Here is a 21,549-nt window from a genome sequence, read left to right on the forward strand (position 1 = left end):
TAGGCGAGTCTGATAAACGATATTTTGAGTAGATAAAGCGAACCGCTTTGCGCTGTATCATTTCAAGAGCCTGAATATTTTTTTGCTTGTGTGGGTCCCAAACTGAGCATGCGTATTCGAGTTTCGGTCTAATAATCGATGTGTATGCAAGAAGTTTAACACTTGGAGGAGCTAATTTAAGTTTGTGTCTGAGAAGGCAGAGCTTGCGAAAAGAGGACGCACAGACGTTGGAAACGTGCTGATTCCAACTTAGGTTGTTTGTAATGGTGACACCAAGGTACTTGTAACAACTGACTTCACAAAGCGGCCGTTCAGGAAGCTCATAGGAAAACGACAAGCTGTTTTTCTTTTTAGTAATTTTCACGAAGACCGATTTTTCGGCATTTAATTTCATATTCCACTTTGTGCACCAAGCCTGTATGCTAAGAAGGTTAGAATTTAATTGAATTTGATCCTCGTGGCAAGTTATTTCGTTAAAAAGAATACAATCATCCGCAAATAGTCTAATTTGTACTGGGCTGGTAATCACATCAACAATATCATTAATATATATAAGAAACAAAAGAGGGCCTAGTACACTACCTTGCGGAACGCCAGATGTGACGGGTAAAGATTTGGAACATTTATCATCAATACTAACATATACTCGCTGGGTGTAACCTCCTTGGTTTTAGAAAGGTTTAGCGAGCGTTGGGCCGCATAGTCATGAATACAGTGAACTAGTATATACCATGAACTCGAGGTGGTTAAAGGTGGGAAGTAAACCCGAAGCGCAAGCCGTAAGAAAGTGTGCATGTGCCAACTCCCGTTTAGTCCTTGAAATGTCCGCTGGATGGCGGTGCTTCTATATGGAGAATATATGATGAGAAGATGCCAGATGGTGGTACTTGGAGTGCTGAATAGATGGACGAACGGACACACAGACAGATGCATGGATGGACGCATGATTGGACGCAGGCGCGGATGCATGGACGAACGCAGGGACGGACGCACGAACAGACGCACGCACGGACGGGTGGATGGACGCATGGACGGTTACACAGGCGTACGCAGGAACGGACGGAAGCAAGAACGAATGGACGGACGAATGCTTCGCCCCACTCCCGATCATTCACTCCGTGGATATGCTGCCATTTTTTTGACCAGCATCATTTTATGGTCTACTGCCTGTTCCTGCGGGATTGTTTGGAAACACTGGCTTACACGCTGTAGAATATATGAGCACGATAAGTGCACGAACGCGCAGGAGCATTAATTTACTTTCCGGGACAGGCGTCTGCTTGATGCGCTAACTGCGGGGACACGAACGCATGCGAAACGCAGGCAGATTAGCCCCGCATCTCGTTGACGCGCGCATTTCTTTTTTGCGTCTCAGTAATTATTTATCTCAAGTTTTATTAATCTCTTCAAGCAATAAATTTCATAAACTACGAATGTCTTGTTAAAAATAATTTTCGCTATGTCACGTGCCACTGTTGTCAACGTCAGTGCACCATAGAGTTTCTCAAAATTAACTAGAGGGCACTGTGGCGCTGCGATCGTTCAGCGACCATGGGAATGATGGGTAGTACACACATTTGCCTAGTCTTCGTACTTGCGGGCGGCGAATCGTACTTGCGGCTTCGTTTATTGCTGGTTACGCTTTTGTTTTGAAGGAAAAAACTAACCCTTTTGAACTTGGTGACTCGATTCAAAATGAAGCCTGAGAAAATAAGTTGTGAAGCGCAAACGTTGAAAATTTGCTAATTTATTTTTGTCAAAAAACAGCTCTAAGCCACACGAACACAAACGGAACTAGAAGCAGGCCAGAAGTACGAAAATTAGACAAATGCGTGTACTGCCCATCATTCACAAGCTCTCTGAAGCGCCGTGCGCGTTGCAGCTCCCATATACACTAGCGCCAGAGTTCCCTCTAGTGTATAGTAGAAAACTCGATGCAGTGCACAGTCGTGTATACGTAGAGGACCGACGTCACTGCACTGCCGTGTACGTAGGGATATTCATGCGTGCACACCATGCCCTCATTCTCTGGGCGCGCGCCCACCAAAGGAAGAGGGAGCAGTGTTCATCTTGAAATTTGACCCATTTCCGCGGCGTGTAGCGTTGCAAATTTTGGCAGACGTGGTGGTGAACGTCCCGGGTACGCAATGCGCTTGTCAGCTCATAATTGTCAAACCTGGTGAGTGGCCCTTTAAAGAACACCAGTTGGTCAACATTTCCCGAGACCTCCATACGATGTACTTCGTAATCATATTCATCATTTTGTGGCTTCAAGTTGCAACAATAATTATATTATAACTAATACATTCCTCTCGCAGGCCTTCGCGGAAATGATTTACCCTGCAGGCTCAATACCTGTGACCCTTACGTTTCAAGGAGATGCCGTCCAGCAAGCATAAGTTATTAGGGAGTTTTCGAACAGCTGCCCCAAAAGTTTGGAGCCTTAAAGCCCTTTGCATATGGACACAAGCAGAAGCGATGAGTTTTCGAATAGGGTCAGCGGCGCTTTGTACACTGCCCATATTCCATGTCACTCTAGTTTTGGTCGAGAGCCGTCACTTCAGTGGGTGTCGTCACGTTTGTACGACCCAAAACTTTTGGGGCAGGCTTTGGGTCTCCCGCTAAATTCGAGAAATATAACGTCCATAACCCAAAACCCAAACATGGTTTGGATTTTGCGCATGCGCAGTGGCCTTGACGCTATTTCTTCGGGGCCCCTATTCAAAAACTCCCTATTGTTAATGTCACCATGCATTGTAATCGTCACGAAAATCCGGGCCTACGCACTCCACGACTTGTCACACGTAATTGTCACTATCTTTAGCGTACAATGGAAGATTTTCACTGTTCGCAGGTGGCATTGGTCCCTTCGCGCGAATAGTTTCTCACCGCTACGTCGACGGTGCGAAGACGGCCAACTGTCGTTGTTTGTTCAAGGTCCTCACGCAAAACGCTGAGGCAAATCAGGCGACCTATCTTGCTAGCCGCCAAGTGACGGCAGCAATAGAATCATCGTCCCATTTCTTCTTCGCCGTACAGCGCCTAAAGGAACGTTCGAGAGAAAAAAAAAGAGAGATTTTAGGAGCAAGCTCTAAGATATAGCGGCACCCGTTCGTCCCTCGTAGCCGCTGTAGTAGCGTGTAACAAGTATAACATTTTTACCTCCAAGGTGGTGCCGGTGAGAGATTTCTTCTGTGCGTTGTTGAACAATAAAAGATAATGCTCAATGTACATGCCGATGGCTGCTAAGGGGGAATGAGAGACAGGAGAATTTGGCTTTTAGTTAACGCGCATGCTGCGAATTTTTTATTGTTCAACAACGCACAGAAGACAAGAAAGGGTTGATACGTTATACTCGTTTGGCGTAACCTTCTAGGTTTTAGAAAGGTTTAGCGAGCGTTGGGCCGCAGTGCCATGAATACAGTTAACTAGTATATACCATGAACTCGAGGTGGTTAAAGGTGGGAAGTAGACACGAAGCGCAAGCCGTAAGAAAGTGTGCGTGTGCCTCCTCTCGTTCAGTCCTTGGAATGTCCGCTGGATGGCGGTGCTTCTATATGAGGAATATATGATGAAAAGATGCGAGATGGTGGTACTTGGAGTGTTGAATAGGTGGACGAACGGACACACAGACAGTTGCATGGACGGACGCACGGATGGCTGCACAGACGGATGGACGCATGGACGGACGCAGGAGCGGATGCATGGACGAAAGCAGGGACGAACGCACAGATGAACGTGTGGATGCACGAACAGACGCACGCACGGACGGGCGGATGGACGCACGGGCGGCCACACAGACGCACGCATGGATGGACGGGAGCAAGAACGAATGGATGGGCGGATGCTTCGCCCCACTATCCATCATTCCCTCCGTGGATATGCTGTCATTTTTTTTCTCGTACTGGTAAATCCCTTCATCTCTGTACTAAAAGTACGTACACTCCTACCACGTCAAGAGTGATTATTTTTGGCAGGAGTGGACACTCTGTTAGCCACGAAAGCGCGTAAGATTAAGAGAACACGATGGAAGACGCCGCCTTCAAATCCCCGAACTATAAGGTGCCGTTAAGTTAGACATATTCAGAAGGTACGTGTATGCCTGCGTATTTATTCACCAGAGAGGAAGAAAGCGAAAGTCAGATTGAAAGAGAGAGAAAAAAAATAGAAAGTTTAGGTGAAATTTGGCAGGGAGGTGAACATGACAAAAGATTTTCGGCTTCGGTAACCCTGCTATGGGGAAGGGGTAAGGGGAAACCGATAGGTAAGGAAGTAAAGAAATTGAGAAAATGCACAAAAATTAGTGAAAAAAAAAGCGCACATGCACACTCAAGCACAGGAGTGTCATAGCCATTTAGCGATTCCATTTGACCGCAGAAACTTCCGCAACGCCTTCGTGGCTTTCTGTTCAGAACCTCGATCGTTCCGGCACTCCGAAATTGATTGTTCGGAAAGCGGTTGATCATCGAGACGTGCTAAGGTTGCTAAGAGCTGTTGTCTGTGGAATCAGTAGTTCGGGAAATGACACAGGACGCGGAGCAATGGTTTCCTCGCTGCCACAGTGATCATCGGCATTTTACTCTCAGTCATTCCGATTCGGCATACAAAGATACCCGGGAACGACACTTCAAGCCACAGGCGGCACAGGACTGTTGTTTCGCCTAGGGATATATTCCGGAAGAAACAGATCCAGACGGCGAGTATGTAGGAAACCGGTCGTATTGCAAACTGAAGGCGTTATATCACGCGTGAGCGAGTGGATGTTCGGTGCTGCATCGGTTCTTTATAGTATAATGGCTTATTTCACGCCTCTTTCATAAGAGTTCCTTGCACACATATCTACATGGTCGTTACCGTCGATGTCACAGGGGCCTGAAAGCAACTGAAAAGTTATGTCGTTCCCTTTACGTTCCCGATAGGTTTTTCTCATTCCCAGGACAAGTCGGTCTTGTGCATCACGGCCGTCAAGAAGAAAAGAACAGAGGTTAACCAGGCTGCACCCGATTTGCCTATGGTGGTAGTGCAAAGGAAAAAAAAAGTCGTGGTTGATCCTTCCGTGATAAGAATGGGTATAACTCCGAAGTGAACTATGTCCTCAAAAAAGTAGTTCGATGTTAATTGTACATTTATAAATGGCAGATTGCACAATGTCTACTGACTCGCCTGCCTTGATGCCGGGTGGCACATCTCTAACGCGGCACCTGATATCAATGGTCAAGATTAAAGCTTCGTGGTAGCTGAAGTGGAAGCGGTTAACATAAACCCGGATACAACATACGGCGAATATTATACTACAATATTATACTTAGATAATAGACTAGACGTACAAGACAGACAGACAGACAGACAGACAGACAGACAGACAGACAGACAGACAGACAGACAGACAGACAGACAGACAGACAGACAGACAGACAGACAGACAGACAGACAGACGGACGATTTCTTGGCTGATATCAGACGGATAGTTGGCAGATGGATGGAAGGATGCAAGAAGAAGAGTTCACTGGTGCACCAAGGGAGTCGATTATCATGTTTTATATTTATTTACAAACGGTGTGTAGAAAGGAAGACCACTTGTTGATCAGTGAAATTTAAGAGTAACCAATAACAGGGACCGCTTGGAGGCGAGGTACGAAAGATAATCTCAAGGGGACCTCATTTATTTATAATTCAACTATGAACTCTTCTTTAACTTGATACAGAACACCAGAACACCGGTTTGCTTCGCTAAGAATCACACTTGATACGGCGACTTTGCGTCTCCCACCTAAAACAGTGACGTGTTACACGGGATACCGTGACTCGGCAGGCTACGTGACGAAGCAACAAAGCGCGCGCTTTCATTGGACCCCTCGGGAACATCATATAAGCGAGATGCTAAAGAGAGTGGCAGCCAATTTGCGACCCGACTGGAGCGAATGGTACGAAGGCGCTATGTTTTTCTTCAAATGAGCGCCACGGGAAACCTCTCTTGCAGCTCTCTTTATGACACTGCTGCGGACAATAAAAACAGGCTGCGCGCCGTATAATTGAGTGCTCGTTGTCGCTGCTCGTGGCTGCAAGGCATGCACGTTCAGAGACGTCTTTGATGCTGGTGAAAGAGCCAGAACTACACGACAGGCCGTCGTAATTCAGAGGTGCTAAGGCTTATCATGCCGCTACGGCATCGTCCTACGAATTCGAAGCAACAAAATAGCGATGAAATATCAGGAGCGAGAGTAACCTTCCCTGTGTTGTATACTTCACCACTATTAAATACTAAAAGATTGCCCCCTGAAGATTCAGGTCAAGTAATATAACAATCAAGACTATGCAGCGTGCACGTTATATTTTTTTGAAGTACAGTGAAAGCCCCAATAGATCACTCATCAAATGTGTAAGCTGGACGTCGGCGTCAACGCGAGCGATGCAAAAAATAATCGCGATGTCATAACGTCATCCTATGCAGATCGCTAAAATTGGTGGTGTCATCGCAACGTCACATGATGACGTCATCACATGACGTCGTAGCTTGAAAGCTCGAGAGGTGCACAAAGGTTCCTAGTGCCTCCGATCTCAAAGGCAATGCAGAATCAGGTTGGGTGCAAAAAAGTTGTCGGGGTAGGGGAGGGCGAAGCGGGCAGGTCAATATCGTCGGCTGAGAATAAAATAAAATGGCTTTAACCTTCAACTCGTATTAAGAAAATGCATAAAGGATAGTGTGACATTGTTTTTAAACGAGTCATGCATGGTTTGTGAGCGCCAGTTTGGGATAAGCCTGGAATTAAAGAAGAAGAAACTATCCCTATGTTCGACCATAAAGTGACAGATGCACATGTCGTATTACGTGATTCCACAATGTTTCAAAATAAGAAAATGCACATGCTTGCATGGATGGTTGCTAGGCATTAATATTGTTCCTGAAAAGTATGTTGCGTTCAATCTCGAAACGAAATTGCATATATTTTGAAGGTGAATGAGGTGTTGATGCTGAGCAAAAGAAACAAACATGGCATGAACATGACAAGACAGCAGCGATGATGAATTAAGACACTCACAGATGTATTTCCAGTCAGTATATGTTTCTTATCTAAGCATAAGAACATATATAACATGACATGTCGCACCATCTAGCACTAATACTCACGCATTGGCTGAATAAACCTTTTCAGAGGGCTCACATTGATTGATTGATTTGTGGGGTTTAACGTCCCAAAACCACGATATGATTATGAGAGACGCCGTAGTGGAGGGCTCCGGAAATTTTGACCACCTGGGGTTCTTTAACGTGCACCCAAATCTGAGCACATGGGTTTACAACATTTCCGCCTCCATCGGAATTGCAGCCGCCGCAGCCAGGATACGAAAGAGGGCTCATATTATTCGAAACTATAGAAATATTGCGTATACCCCTCACGTACACGCTTATATTTGGAAACGTCTGTCAGCAAAGTCCGTCGAGCTATCCGCGTTATCTTCTTCAGTTCCTCATATACAAAACATAGCGCATACAAAACATAGCTTCTCTTTTTAGTAACAATTTCCCTCCAATATTGTTACAAACATTGTTCTCGGACTTAAATAAGACACGTAGTAACAAAATGAATTTCGTAATTGAAATACGTGGGCGACTTGTTAGGTATATTTTCGTTTGCTACGCAAGGTTTAGGTACTTGCTAACGCACCCAGCTGGTATATCCCGACACACACTCAGCAACATGACGCTGGCGAAGACAGAACCGATAAGCGTTTACCGAATGTCTTTTGATGATATGATACAGGACATGAGAACTTCAGTCGCTGAAACATTTTTTCACATGGGAATACTTCAACCAATGACAATGCGGGACATATATCACTAGCGAAGCCGGATGACCAGCGGGAAGACGCACTTACGAATGAGAAGTTTAGTGCGATTAGCACATGATTCGCTATAATCGCGATCAAGTTGTAGCTATCGCTTCGTCTTGATCCCTTCTTGCCCCGATTTCGCTCTAATCATCTTCGAGCTCATTATACATTGATACCACGCACTTCGTCCTTCAAACAGCCCTCGTCTTTACCAAGCACGTAGCCTTCTGTACGCTAACGAGCGACATGCCACGCGCTGACACACCGATGCATGTTGACTCGCGTGCTAGCGTGGACTTTGTTCGGAGATGCGACCGGCAGACGGCACCCGGCGTGCCGGGCGGGTCCGAAGAGCATTCGCAGTTTTTTCCTGTAGGACACATGTCCCCATCGAGGGAGCACAACAGCTCTCCTGCGTCTACCCTCCGCCGCTCGGCGAACTTGTCGAAGATGTCCTCTCGTCGCCATGCGAGCACGCACACACACACGCACGCACGCACGCACGCTATTTTCTTTTTTAACAAAGAGTCCACAGCAGGCAGCAGTCGGCATCGTCACTTCTCGATTCACGCACAAACCGAGAGGAGCTCGGGTCTCTCTTATCAGCGGGATCCGCGAGCGGTCGCCATGACAACGAGCATGACCGGCCGGCCGGCCATGCAAACACTGGAGACTTTCTCGCCGAGTCCAAAAGTCCGCGATAACGGCAGCGCGCTGCTGCAACCCTCCCCCCCCCTCCCCGCGGACCACTCGTATCACGAGTACACACACACCACGACGCCGTTCCGGCGAGCGCCAATCAGCGACAAGCGCGCAGCCGCCGCGGTAGCCGTCGGCCATATTGGACAACCTCGGGAACGTCCACGAAGACTCTCCTTGCGGGCCGCCATAGCGGACCACAGTGGGTCTTGGGCTTGGTCCACGGGCGCCTTTCCCGGCTCCAGCTGCTGTCACCAGACGTCCGTCCCCTCCACCTTCTTTCCACAACCAACTTCTCCTCCGGTCTCCTTCACTCGCTTGCCGTCGTCTTCGCGCAAGAACCAGGAACGACTTCATCATGGAAGAACAGTCTCCGACGCCGGCTCAGCAGCAGCAGCACTCTGCCATCCCAGGACCGACGGGCCACCAGGCCGCACTGAGCCCGGCCGAGCAGTCTAACAGCTGGTGAGTTAAGTCCTGATACGGATAATCAGAACCGAAAGATTACGGACTTAATGGCTCCTTGTGGAGCCGGCGCTCACTGGTCCGTCGACGGCATCGGGCATTCAGGGGGACCGGTCGGGCTGGCCGGAATTATAATCAGCGGGGATATCACTGATCTTATCTCAGAGTGGGGCACCTTATATTGGGCGCTACAGGGGCGGGCATGGTTTATCAATGTTACCTATGGTTATGCCCACGCGGCACCGGCCGTATCTTGCGCCGCGCAAACATCTGTTCCGCTAAGATATGCTCACGAAGGGAAGGTGTATATCTTTATTTTCGCGTGTGTGCGATGGCGTTATCCCGGATAGTGGCCGCACAGCACTGCGACTTGAGGGAACGGGTATTCGTCGCAGGTCGACGTGGACGAAGAACGCATATCGATCGCATGCCGCATGCAAAGACTACGCTTGCTTCTCTGTCTACGAACCGAAACACGACTCGTACCTTGAGCACTATACACGTTTCACAGTTAATGTTGACCTGTGCGAAGTGTCATATTGTAGAGCAAAAGTGAAGTGGATGTGTAAAGTGCCGCGGTGAAGGTGACAGTGCAGTTCGCGCGTCAACGCCCCGAAAATGGCGCTGGCGAGGAGATGCAGAGGCGAACGCGTCGTGGTACGTACGTTGCTCTAGAACAAAGTTTGTAGCGTAGTGTGTACGTGCCATGGTTCGGCTTCAATGTTTGAACAGTCGGACAGAAGACCGTCCCTGAAGATGTGCTTTGCAGACCAGTCTCGCAATAGGAAAACAGGAATGGTAAACCCCATATGATGTTCTCGGATATTGGCTCGGACAGCTATGCCGGGTAAGCTACAAATTTAGAAATGTGAATAATACCACGCGTTTTATACGTGGCAGCACGCTGCAGAAACGACTTCTTGCCAGCTTTATATTTAAGCACAAGCAAATCGCGTCGTGCCGAGTGTTTCAGTATTGTCAAGACTAAAGGCATTGACGCATAGGTTGTCAAAAAAAGTGGTTATTATCCCCAAATTCACTGCACGATTTGTGGAATTCTGTTGGGTTGTTTAGCGCAATTTTACGTACATTTCTCCACTGGGAGTGTGGCGAACGGGTTGGACGATGTGCAGAAGAGAAGGTCATCAGGATCTGTGGCATTATTTAGTTGTGTGTGTCTCGTAAGAGAATACGGTATTCTATTATGGAACTGTATAGTACTGGCGAATTGTGAGAATCTGGCGATTGCGACTGAAGTAGTGAACATGTGGCGGAGTGTGGTCCAATCCCATCGTTCTGCGCACGCTGGCAGACGACGCGGTGACGTTGCACCGCAGCGCAGGCGTAATTTGCAGCTGACGCTGTCGTATAACACGGTCGTACAGGAGGTAAAACGTGCGTGAGCTGTACATCGTCTTGCCGTGCTCACACAAGGCAACTTTTACTGCGGAGAGTTCACTGGGTAGTGAAGACGATGCAAAAATTACCGAAACTCTCCTCGAGTTGGTGCAAAACTGATGCAGCACAACCGCCTCGTGTACAGACGCGCGCACACTAGACACGTAGCGTCTCGCAAGCATCTCTCATTGTCTGGTTTTCCGTCGTTTTGCACTCTGATTCTCAGAACATGTTGGGAGCTGAAAACTGTCGTCTGGTAAATGATGTCTCTCGCAGACGGCGCTGCTATCGCGGATTGAGGTTTGTTGGTTTACACGATCGTCTGGGGTGTGGAACTTGGGTGATGTATGACGCAACTTCCCTTGCACCACCACGGTGCCAATGTGGCTCAGCCGAAGATAAGTTCCAAGGTATGCCTCCCATTATTTAAAGAAAATGGGTGCGGTGCAGTAAACGTATCCATAGGAAGCCGCTCAAGCTGGCGTCGAAAGCACATCACGACTGAATTGATGTATTTGAGAGTTTAAGTAGAAATATATATATTATAAATCGGCGTGCACTGAAACGGCATCAAGGCGTGCCACAAACAGACAGCAAGACAGCAAAGTGGATTAGAGGAGAAACATGGGTAGCCGATAATGGATAGCTTTGGAACTAAGTTCGTGCAGCGTTAGCGTTCGTTGGTTACGATACGCCATTTTGATAACTAAACGTGAGTACCCAAGATTATACCGTATGACACATGCGCAGTGGCGACTAACGCGAACACAAAACAAGTCACTGTAGCGGGAAAGAACACAGCAGGACGCCACGAGTGCTCGTGGCGTTTTGCCCGTTTTGCGTCCTGTCCTTTCCACTGCTGCAGTCTTCATTCGCGCTACAGCAACGTCCTTGTGTGTTAAGCAACTCGCCCAAGAAGAACTTGCCAGCCCAAAGCTTTGTGCACCCTACGCTGGAGCTGTCTACGTTACATATAGTCGAAATTAGCGAAACGTACGTGGATATGGGCAAGTCATGTTCAAAGCACTACAAACGGCGGTCAGTAACATCGACGTATATAGTAGATGCCGAGAGATGGGAAAATGGCTCCGAAGAAAGCAGATAGTTAAGTGAAGCGACGAAATTGCGAACTTCGCAGGGGCAAGAAGAGAAACACAATTCGCACAACACGGAAGAAATTGAAGACATTTGGTAAACACCTCCGCTCTGCATGATAACAGATTATAGGTTGCAGCTGTAGGTGTAGGTGGAGACGTATGTTCAAGAGTTGTTGACTAAGAGTCACCCCGAAATATTGGCCACGAATCGGTAGAACCGATGAAGCACTCAAAATATAGAAAAAAATACTTCTTTCTCTTTAGCTTGGTAATAAAATTCTCGACTGTAATTAATGTCTCACTATAAAATGTAGGGGTCCAGCGAGTAAAATAAGTAATATTAATAATACTTTCAATTTCTTTAAAAAAGACCGATATTTATTCAAGTCCTGTAATAATAATCATACCTTCAATTTCTTTAAATAAGACCGATATTTAGTTAAGTCCTGTAATAATAGTCATACCTTCAATTTCTTTAAATAAGACATACGTATCCGATGTATCTCCAAACTTGAACCATAACAATGTATTCGATGTAACTATATACACTTGAATCATAACCATCGATTTCTATTTCTTTAAAGTCATGTGCTAAACATTAGCGGAACTCGAAGTAAGTGCTTGATCCGAAGTTCCTGAAAGGGAAACAAGAGCGCTATTCGGTGCTATAGTGCAAGCAAAAGAAATATATACACTCAGTCGCTTTTGGGAGTTGTAAAAACGATGCTTAAGCGCAGAGCTTTACTGTAAGCTGCGACTTTTTTTTTTAAAACGCTGTTTTCAGGAGTGGCTCTCATATTTCGAGATTCCGTCACAGTCTGGAACGACCCACGATCAGTCGCATGTATACCGCTACCTGCAAAACTCGGTATAGCGTCGAGTGTTAGCGAAGTCGGGATTTTCGTGATGTGAACACTCCTTCGTGTTGTCTTTACGCGTTGCCATAGGGCATTCATTCCATACACTACCACGAAATTCACCGAAGCCTCTGTACAAAACTGTTCTTTCACATTTGTTCCGCACCGCGGGCACAACGCATTTGTGTGGTTCAGACGTATTCGCGTTCTGGAATCGTGGATGTGTGACTGAGACACTCGCCTTCGGAACGGGGGCGTCTTCGTTCAAAACCAGCACCGTCGACCAATGTTTATCTTTTTCTCATACATCTGTTTTTTTTTATGACGACGGTTGTTTTAAATGAGAAAGGCCGACTATACAGCTCGTGAAGCCGGCATAGAAATGCCTGCGCTTTAAAATTGTATGTCGTTTAAATCACCATGGGCTTGACAAACTACGACAGATTGGCACGTAGTCCCTAAGATTATTTAGGATGGATAACGAAACCTACTTAGAAAGTATGTTCAGAAAGAAATGTAAACAATTCAGATATGTTCATAATCTACCCTGAGACAGAGGATTGCTGTTCAGAAAAAGTGTATTTCTACTATGTACAAAAACTAAAACTTCATAACAGTCCGGTAATCAGGGATACATACATATCAGCATAGCTATGTGCCACGACAAACATCCCTATCATGTGGTGCTTAGAAAAAAATGTTCTATCGTGGGACCCTACAAACAAACGAAGACAGTATCTATACAACAAGCACAATAACATAAACTAATGACTAAACACAATCACAATATACATGACACCCTTAACAAAAATGTCCAAGTCCATGTGTCCCTAACGGATGGCACTAAAGACTAACATAAACACGCGTATCACAATGTATACAATGTGTATGATGGTGTATATAGAGAATATACGAGCCTTGGTTAAAATGTCAGCAAATATGTATAATAGATATCATGTTACATGTAATTTACATAATTTACAGTGTTAGAATGGAGTGCACATATACGAAAACCCACACGCATACGAGACATACACACACAAATATTACGCACATATAGATTACACACAGTGATCAGTCACTGTCTGATGACCTGGCTATAAGAACCAGGACAGATGGAAAACTATAGTCGCACACGTTCATCAACTACCGACAGGAATCATGACACGGCCACTGTCGTGGAAATTCCTCCACTCCAAGGAAGAACAATTCCTTCGACAGAAATGGCAGATGTGCGGAGTATAAGCACTCCAGAATCGGAAAAGGGCACGTCGACGATGGCACGGTTGTAACAGCCTCGTACCAATAACGCCACGATCAAAATGCTCCCGCCGCTATTAGAAGGTGTGCAAATCGACTACGCGAGCAACGACTTCATGTGAGAAAGCGATTAACACCTAGGCATGGAAACCAGCGTTAACGGCCTTCCAAAATACATTTGCAATGACACATTGCTGCAGTTCGTGCTAGTTAGCCTCCTGTAGCGTGCAGTTATAGGTCAAGTGGAAGATGGGACCATGCCCCACCTCTCCAGCCTGTCTTGTGTTGGGAGTACTCTTCATGCTAGATGTCACATGAGGTCCGGCAAAAAAGATGCCGTGTATGGCGCTCCACGAGACACGTCTATCGTGCTAGACGGGCTGGAGGACCCAGAAAGAGCATCAAGGCCGCCATTGTATCTGCCCAACGGTTTTCTACAATGTCCACATCAGGGCCAACCTGTTGTGTTTAGAATAAATTGTGAATGCCTTAGGAAGCTCTATAATCTACTATAAGAGAGCCGCAAACTGTCCCGATGTAAGCTCAGTGAACATCCGGCCGAGTTGAAGCCGAACATTGCCCGAAACTTAGGAACTGCGCGTTTAGAAAAAAAAAATCACAGCATATGCACGGAGTGAATGATGGTGAGTGGAGCGAAGCATCCATCTGTCGTCCGTCCATGCATCCGTCCGTGCGACTTTCCTTGCGTCCGTCCGTCCATCTGTGCGTCCATCCGTGCGTCAATCCGTCCCTCCGTCCGTACATCTGCATGCCTGTCCGTCCGCGCGTCCGTTTCTCTGTCTGTCTGCTTGTCTGCCTCTGCCCGTCCATCCGTCCATCTAGTGTACGCTCCAAGTACCACCATCTCACATATTTTCATCATATATAAGTGCCGCATCCAGCGGACATTCCAAAGCCTAAACGAGAGGTGGCTACTTACTAATAATACGACTACTTCTACTACTACTACATACATCGCGAACGCACGACCCACGGCTTAAGGAGCTTCGCTCCTGAAAGTGTTCGATGATTTAGAGTACTCGTTACTCTACTATGGGGAGAGCAGATCCCCGTCCAGAGGGATGTCAGGAGATGACAACGTCGTAGGGTGTGTTTAGAACAAATGGTCGACGATTAGAGTACGATATACTAGACTATTGGGGTGCTGTAAGTTGTTCCAACTAAAAGAGTTCCCAGGGCAGCCTGAACCTCAGCTAACCGTTTACTGTCTGTGGAGCAGAGTTCTTTCAATGGTGCTAGCTGCGTCTCACAACGAATAGCCGTTCATACTACTCCACTCACATGAAATAGTTCGTAATTTATTACACTACATATACTTATGTCGGAAGTGAAACGGTGATTGAAAACTTTGTCTTCAGAGCCAACCCTAAACTATTAAGGCTTGTGATACCAGCTTGCATCTCAAGAGACAGAAAATACTCATTTATATAATTGTCTTTTGCTCTAGCGAGAACCATAACGGGAAAAAATGCAGAGTATGCATTCGCGTAAGATGATTCGAAGATGAAAGCCACCTTCTTTTAAGGCAAAAGCCTTTCATGTCTCATACTAACATCCATCTTTCTGTATGTGCCCTGGCACGGTGCCTGGGGGCCGCCATGACGCGCCAACGGACGCTGGATCGCGTAGGTCACGCCTCGCGTCGAACTGCACAGCGCTCGCGCTTTGCTTGCGTATGATCGCTGTGCCCAACGCATGGTGTAATATACAAACAATTGTTTGTATCTTTTTTGTACCTTTCCGTACTTGTATTGTTTGTATCTATTGTTTGTATCTTTGTAAGATACAAACAATTCTTTGCATCTTACACCGCGGCCCAACGTACCCGCTCACGCAAAAAGGGAGACGCGCGCATCGCCTTCCATTTGGACCGACCCCTTCTACAGGCGTTGGCCGAATACACCCTGGAGGAGGAGGAGAAAAACTTTATTTATCCCAGGAGGATATAGCTCTATTTGTCCGCTTTGCAACGTACCGGACACCCTGGCGCACTTGCTTCTTGCATGCCAGTGTATTGCCAGATGTAATCTGCAACAACACACGACTGATAACGAAGCAGGACGGACGAACGAAGACCTAACCGAAACGTGGGAGGCGAAGCTCGCCCTCGAGGACCTGGAAGAGCAACAACAACTCGTCGCCAGGGCCAAAAGGGCAGTAGAAGCCAGAGGGTTCCTGGACTAAAGAGCCCTAACACCTCAGGGTGACATCGGGCATTGCTCGGAACACTGTTTCAAAATAAACGTTTACTTCTCTCTCTCTATCCCAGGAGGGAAAGGTGCAGTGGTGGAGTGTCAGAGGAGCGTACCCAGCGTAGGTCTCCGCTACCCTCTTGGCCCAATCCAAGATGTGGTCCTGGACCTCGGGCGCCGAGCTGCACATAGCAGCCTCCCACAGCTCCTTACTATTAATGTGTAGAGAATTGGGTGGTGGGTTTCCAGTACACCTCCCCGCATGATACGGTCTAGATTAGCTCTTTTTTGACAGAAAATGCACAAAGGGCAGGGGTATATCGCAGAATGTATAAGATGGCGAAAAGATGGGGCAGGAAACGGACGGGTCTGTAACTGGTGCCATAGATTTCATGGTAACGCGGAGCTCGATGGGGTAGGGGGGGTATATAGTGCGTTGTAGGAGGTGATTTGCTATATCGTGGAAGGTCAAAAGACGTTCTCTCGCACTCAAAAAGGCCGCTCGGTCTAAGGCGCCATCAGAGGCCTGCGCTCGGCTGGTCATTCCTCGAGCACACGTACGAGCTGCCTCATTACCACTCCACCCAGCATGCGCGGCGTCTACATGAGAGCAACGTCTTGCGTGGGAGGATGTTTCTTAAGAACTGAAAGGGCAGTCGGTGAGATGCGTCCTACACTGAAGTTACGTATGGCAGTTTAGGAGTCACTAACTACAGTCTGGAATTTACACAGCGTCCTTTTTTTTCTCTGTTTCTCCTCGATCCAATGTGATGGCCCCGCAGTCCACGAAATCTTTCAGCACCTAACGTAGTTTTGCAATGCCATGCACCGGTATGGGACGCATTGCAAGTTTTCCGTACCTCACGTGCCTCAGGCATCTGCACACGTATAGAAACAAGATACGGTGTCGTGTGATGATTTCACCATGTGACGTTTACGTTCTGTGACGCACGCATGGTGGCGTTGCGATGACGTCTCAAATTTGTAAATCCGTGATGTCAGGATCGCGCAGCGTCCTGACGTCATCACACAAGTTTCCCCATCACTTGTGTTCACACGGGTGGTTACTTAGGCTGTTTGATGACGCATCTAAGGCTTTGGCGTTAATAACTGTGCTGGTGGCACGCCTGAAGTTTGTTCGTGCCTTACGGGCATTGGCGGCTGTTCCGTGGGCTCTTACGACAATTCGCCATAATCACGGTCATCACAGGTAATCATGGCACATATATCACACGTACATGACACCTATGCACTTATAATGTGTCGGCAAACTCGCTCATTAGTCGACTGAAACAGACTCGCTCACACTCAGATCGAGCCGCGAGTCTGAGTCCGAGTGAGCCTGGGCGAGAAATATTTTGGTGGGTTTGAGTTTGAGTCCAGCCGGAGGAAAATATTGGTGAGCCTGAGTAAAAGTGAGGCTTAAGCTCAAAATATATTTCTTGAGCAAGCTTCACTCTTTAAATGCGATGTATGTTTAGCGAAATGCAGACACTTCGAGCGTATCCATCCATCCATCCATCCATCCGTCCGTCCGTCCGTCCGTCCGTCCGTCCGTCCGTCCGTCCGTCTATCTATCTATCTATCTATCTATCTATCTATCTATCTATCTATCTATCTATCTATCTATCTATCTATCTATCTATCTATCTATCTATCTATCCATCCATCCATCCATCCATCCATCCATCCATCCATCCATCCATCCATCCATCCATCCATCCATCCATCCATCCATCCATCCATCCATCCATCCATCCATCCATCCATCCATCCATCCATCCATCCATCCATCCATCCATCCATCCATCCATCCATCCAACCATCCATCCATCCATCCATCCATCCATCCATCCATCCATCCATCCATCCATCCATCCATCCATCCATCCATCCATCCATCCATCCATCCATCCATCCATCTATCTATCTATCTATCTATCTATCTATCTATCTATCTATCTATCTATCTATCTATCTATCTATCTATCTATCTATCTATCTATCTATCTATCTATCTATCTATCTGTCTATCTGTCTGTCTGTCTGTCTGTCTGTCTGTCTGTCTGTCTGTCTGTCTGTCTGTCTGTCTGTCTGTCTGTCTGTCTGTCTGTCTGTCTGTCTGTCTGAATAGAGAACTCGATGAACAGGTCATTGCATCAGTCGCCAGAGATTCTTGACGCGTACGTCATGAAACCATTTCCTCCAGTCACGTGTGGCACATACCCGCATACCAGAGGCGTAGCCATAAATTTTTATCGGGGGAGGGGGGGTGCAATGCCTTGATTTCGAAAGGGGCGCCCCCTTAAAATGGCCATTTTCGCTCTCTATGCTATCGCTCTTTATGATTTCGGAGGGGGGTGGGGATTAGTGCCCGGTGTGCGACCCCCTGGCTACGCCCCTGCCGCATACCACAGCCCTCGGATTGTGGGTATGATGATATGTGGAGTTCAACGTCCCCAAACCACCATATGATTATGAGAAACGCCGTATTAGAGGGCTCTGGACATTTCGACTTCAAGGGCTTTTTCGGATTGTGGGTATGAGTCACAGGTGATTGGACGTTTGTATGAAGCAAGGAATGGCGGCTACAGAACTTAGATAAGCTCTGCGCAATCGCGTTATGCAGCATGCGTGGTAGAAAATGCGGGGTAGGCATCGGCAGTATTGTAAGTGAGAAAAAAAAAACGAAGGAATTGAAAATATAAATCACACCTAGAGCCGGAATTGAGCCGAGGTATTCTGCATGGCAGTCGAGCATTGTACCAAGAGCTACGTAATTGCTTGAAACAGCTTACGAAAAACAACTATAATGGTGTCATGTAGCCCCAACGTCTATTGTGGATTTTGTATTTATTATATCATTTTGCAACAATGTAATGAACATTACATATTAACTTCTGTGAGCGGCCAAGGTGTGGTTAACCATTTCATAACTCAGAGGAATTCGGTGAAAACTTTTGTAATGTGATATGCACATCGTCGCGCCGTAGTGTGCAGTTCACTTCGATGAAATTGATACCAGTGCCCAAATATGAGTACCGTGCACCATTACCTTGTAACACAGGATACCCATAGCGTGTTAAAGTAGTCGACGTGCCTAATATACCCTCGATCAATCTTGTAGCCTGGTAAAGAGGGGTTTAGGAGCCCATGTACCCCTTTACTATGATGCTGCTTCTTCAGATAGTTACTTTCCTCAAAACATATGCTCTTATAATAAATAATCCAGGCCTCCAGCAACTGTCCCCCCCCCCCCCCCCCCGCAAAAAAAATCCTTGCTACGGGCCTGACTGTTATATTCGTAAGATTATTTTTCTTCTTCTTTGTGAAGTGTGGTACCTTTCACCATTTCACTGACCTCCGGCCAGGACTGCATGAACATATTGATTCTACTGTTCTTTTTAAGCCTTTGCCAGCTCTGTGGAAGTGTAGCGGTGTTTCAGGATCGATTCTATGTACTGACCCCTTAATTGCCATGGGGGTTCTTTTTAGCGTACTATTTAGTACAGTATAGTGTTTAGAAAAAGTTATCAAGCTGCTACTGTGGAGCTTGATGTAAGCATTGCCGCTCTGACGCCACATCGCGAGCTCTCACGTGCGGAGTAGCTTGTTGTCTGCGTCGGCACTGCCTTTTCCGTGCGAGAGTGCATTCACGTTCGTTTTTATCCATAGCAGAAAGAAAATGTGTGGTCTGGAACGCGCTTATTCGCTATCGTCATCAGCATCAGCGTCATGACGTATAGTGGGTGCCTTGCATTGTCATCACTCCGACTAATCAGCTTCATCACCGTCAGTACTGACAATGCACAACGGACAAGCCTAGAACATAAAGAATAAAAGTGAAAAAAAAAGTCTTATTTGTTTCAGTTAGCTGGCTCGGTCTGGACACGTGACTTGATACCAAGTCCTAAAGCAGACAGCAAACGCGAACGTGGCCATTTTGTGCACGAGTGGCCAATTCCGCAGAGGCTCTGGTCGGAAGTGCATGGTTTGTCTGGGATGTTCATTCGACTTTCGTCTATCTGTTAGTTGCAGCCTTACAGCGTGTCGTCATTGCACAGTCAACCGTTATCTTATCAGCACCGAGCAGAGAGGTTCAAAAAAGCAGCAACAATAAAGAAAGCCATAGCACTGATGAGGGCTCCACTTGAAAACAACAGCCAAGGCAAAGCAGTGACGTTCGCACAGCAAGGATCGAATGTTTTCTTTCTTTCTTTCTTTCTTTCTTTCTTTCTTTCTTTCTTTCTTTCTTTCTTTCTTTCTTTCTTTCTTTCTTTCTTTCTTTCTTTCTTTCTTTCTTTCTTTCTTTCTTTCTTTCTTTCTTTCTTTCTTTCTTTCTTTCTTTCTTTTAGAAGGAATACGAATACGCCATTTCAGTCATTCATATGAGCTAGGTAATATTTTTTATAGATGGATAGATAGACAGATAGATAGATGAGGGCTGTGTTTCTATTTATAAATCTATCCTCTCCGTCTTTTAATCTGCCCAGTTGTGTTCTTATAGGTAGATAGCTAACTGGTTGTCATAAACTGGTTTACCTCCACGAGTTTCCTTCTCTATTACTCCTTCTCACCTCTTCGGCCCCAGAAATCGTTTCGTTTACCCAACCAGAGCACGTCTGCAGATCCATCTTAAACGAATATTAGCGCGACGATAACAGAGATGGGAAAGAAAAGACAAACTACAGCGCTGTAGTTTGTCTTTCCTTTCCCGTCCCTGTTTTCATCGCGCTAATATTCGTTTAACATGAAAGTGCACGAACTCATCTGATTGTCCCTTCTGATGCAACACTTTTGCAGAGGTGCCCCAGCCAGTTGCCTATGCTCATTCCCGTGACATCAACCACACCACGCGTATATCAAGTCAGAAGTTTTCTTACACATACACATTCATGCCACTGGTTTACGGTCGGAAAGTTTACCTTCGTGGCAGATTTCAGCAAAGATTTTAAATTGACATGACGAACTTTTAATAATTACTATGCGTAGTGTTTACGTTAGCCGCGAAACTTACGGTTACAACGGAAACCACCAATCATCACTCACGTACAGATGAGTGCAAGGAGAGCCGTAATAATGAGGGTGGAGCTTCAGCTTATTGTTTGTTTGTAATCGACTTTAGTAATGTTCTTCTGCATTGTATGCACGTACACATTAAAACGAAAGAAACCTTAGATGCTTCATCACACGGGGAATGGCGACGTCAACGGCCTGCCAAAGACATCATCATCACGTGATTTCGGGGGGATCTCTATCACCACTACACGATGTCATCACGACATCTTAGATCGCGACAATTTGTGACGTCATTAGGACGTCACTTGACGAGATGTTATTCGATGGCTTCATCACGTGCCATCGTCGCTTTGTCAGTGATGGTCTTATCAAGGAGGCTGTGCAAAACCAGGTAAGGTGCAGAAAGCTATCGGAGGAGGCGGGGTAGGATCAATAGAACTTCATTTGGGCCTAATTGGCGCATATTCCCGACACAAGACGCTCCACATAGTAAGGACAAGACACTCACAATGCTCGCGTGTGTCGTTTAATCTTAAAAGACGATAGAATTTCTTGGGGCACTGTTTAGAAAATGTTTATTTACACTATGTACAAAATAAAAAGGTTCCATAACCATTCAGTAATAAGGGCACCTACACTTCGGCACATCTATGTACCATCAAAACATCACTACGTTGCAGGTGAAGACATAGATGCTCAAAATACGAG

General features: G+C 46.4%; 2 protein-coding genes across 3 annotated transcripts in view; one reads left to right on the top strand and one right to left on the bottom strand.

The window, feature by feature from the left end:
• LOC119173457 (uncharacterized) overlaps nucleotides 1–21,549 on the bottom strand; it is a 100,484-nt gene that overhangs the window by 27,329 nt on the left and 51,606 nt on the right. The window lies entirely within an intron of this gene.
• The window catches only part of LOC119174596 (uncharacterized), a 172,625-nt gene continuing 159,679 nt past the window's right edge, over nucleotides 8,604–21,549 (top strand). The window contains exon 1 of one of the 2 annotated variants that reach the window (XM_075895386.1): nucleotides 8,604–8,997. In XM_075895386.1, the coding sequence (XP_075751501.1) occupies nucleotides 8,891–8,997 (107 nt within the window). In that variant the 5' untranslated portion in view covers nucleotides 8,604–8,890. Of the gene's footprint in view, nucleotides 8,998–9,274; nucleotides 9,845–21,549 lie in introns of those variants that run through there. The other variant, XM_075895387.1, reaches the window with a different exon arrangement.

Source organism: Rhipicephalus microplus, chromosome 5 (assembly GCF_043290135.1).
Source record: "Rhipicephalus microplus isolate Deutch F79 chromosome 5, USDA_Rmic, whole genome shotgun sequence".
Lineage (NCBI taxonomy): Eukaryota > Metazoa > Arthropoda > Arachnida > Ixodida > Ixodidae > Rhipicephalus > Rhipicephalus microplus.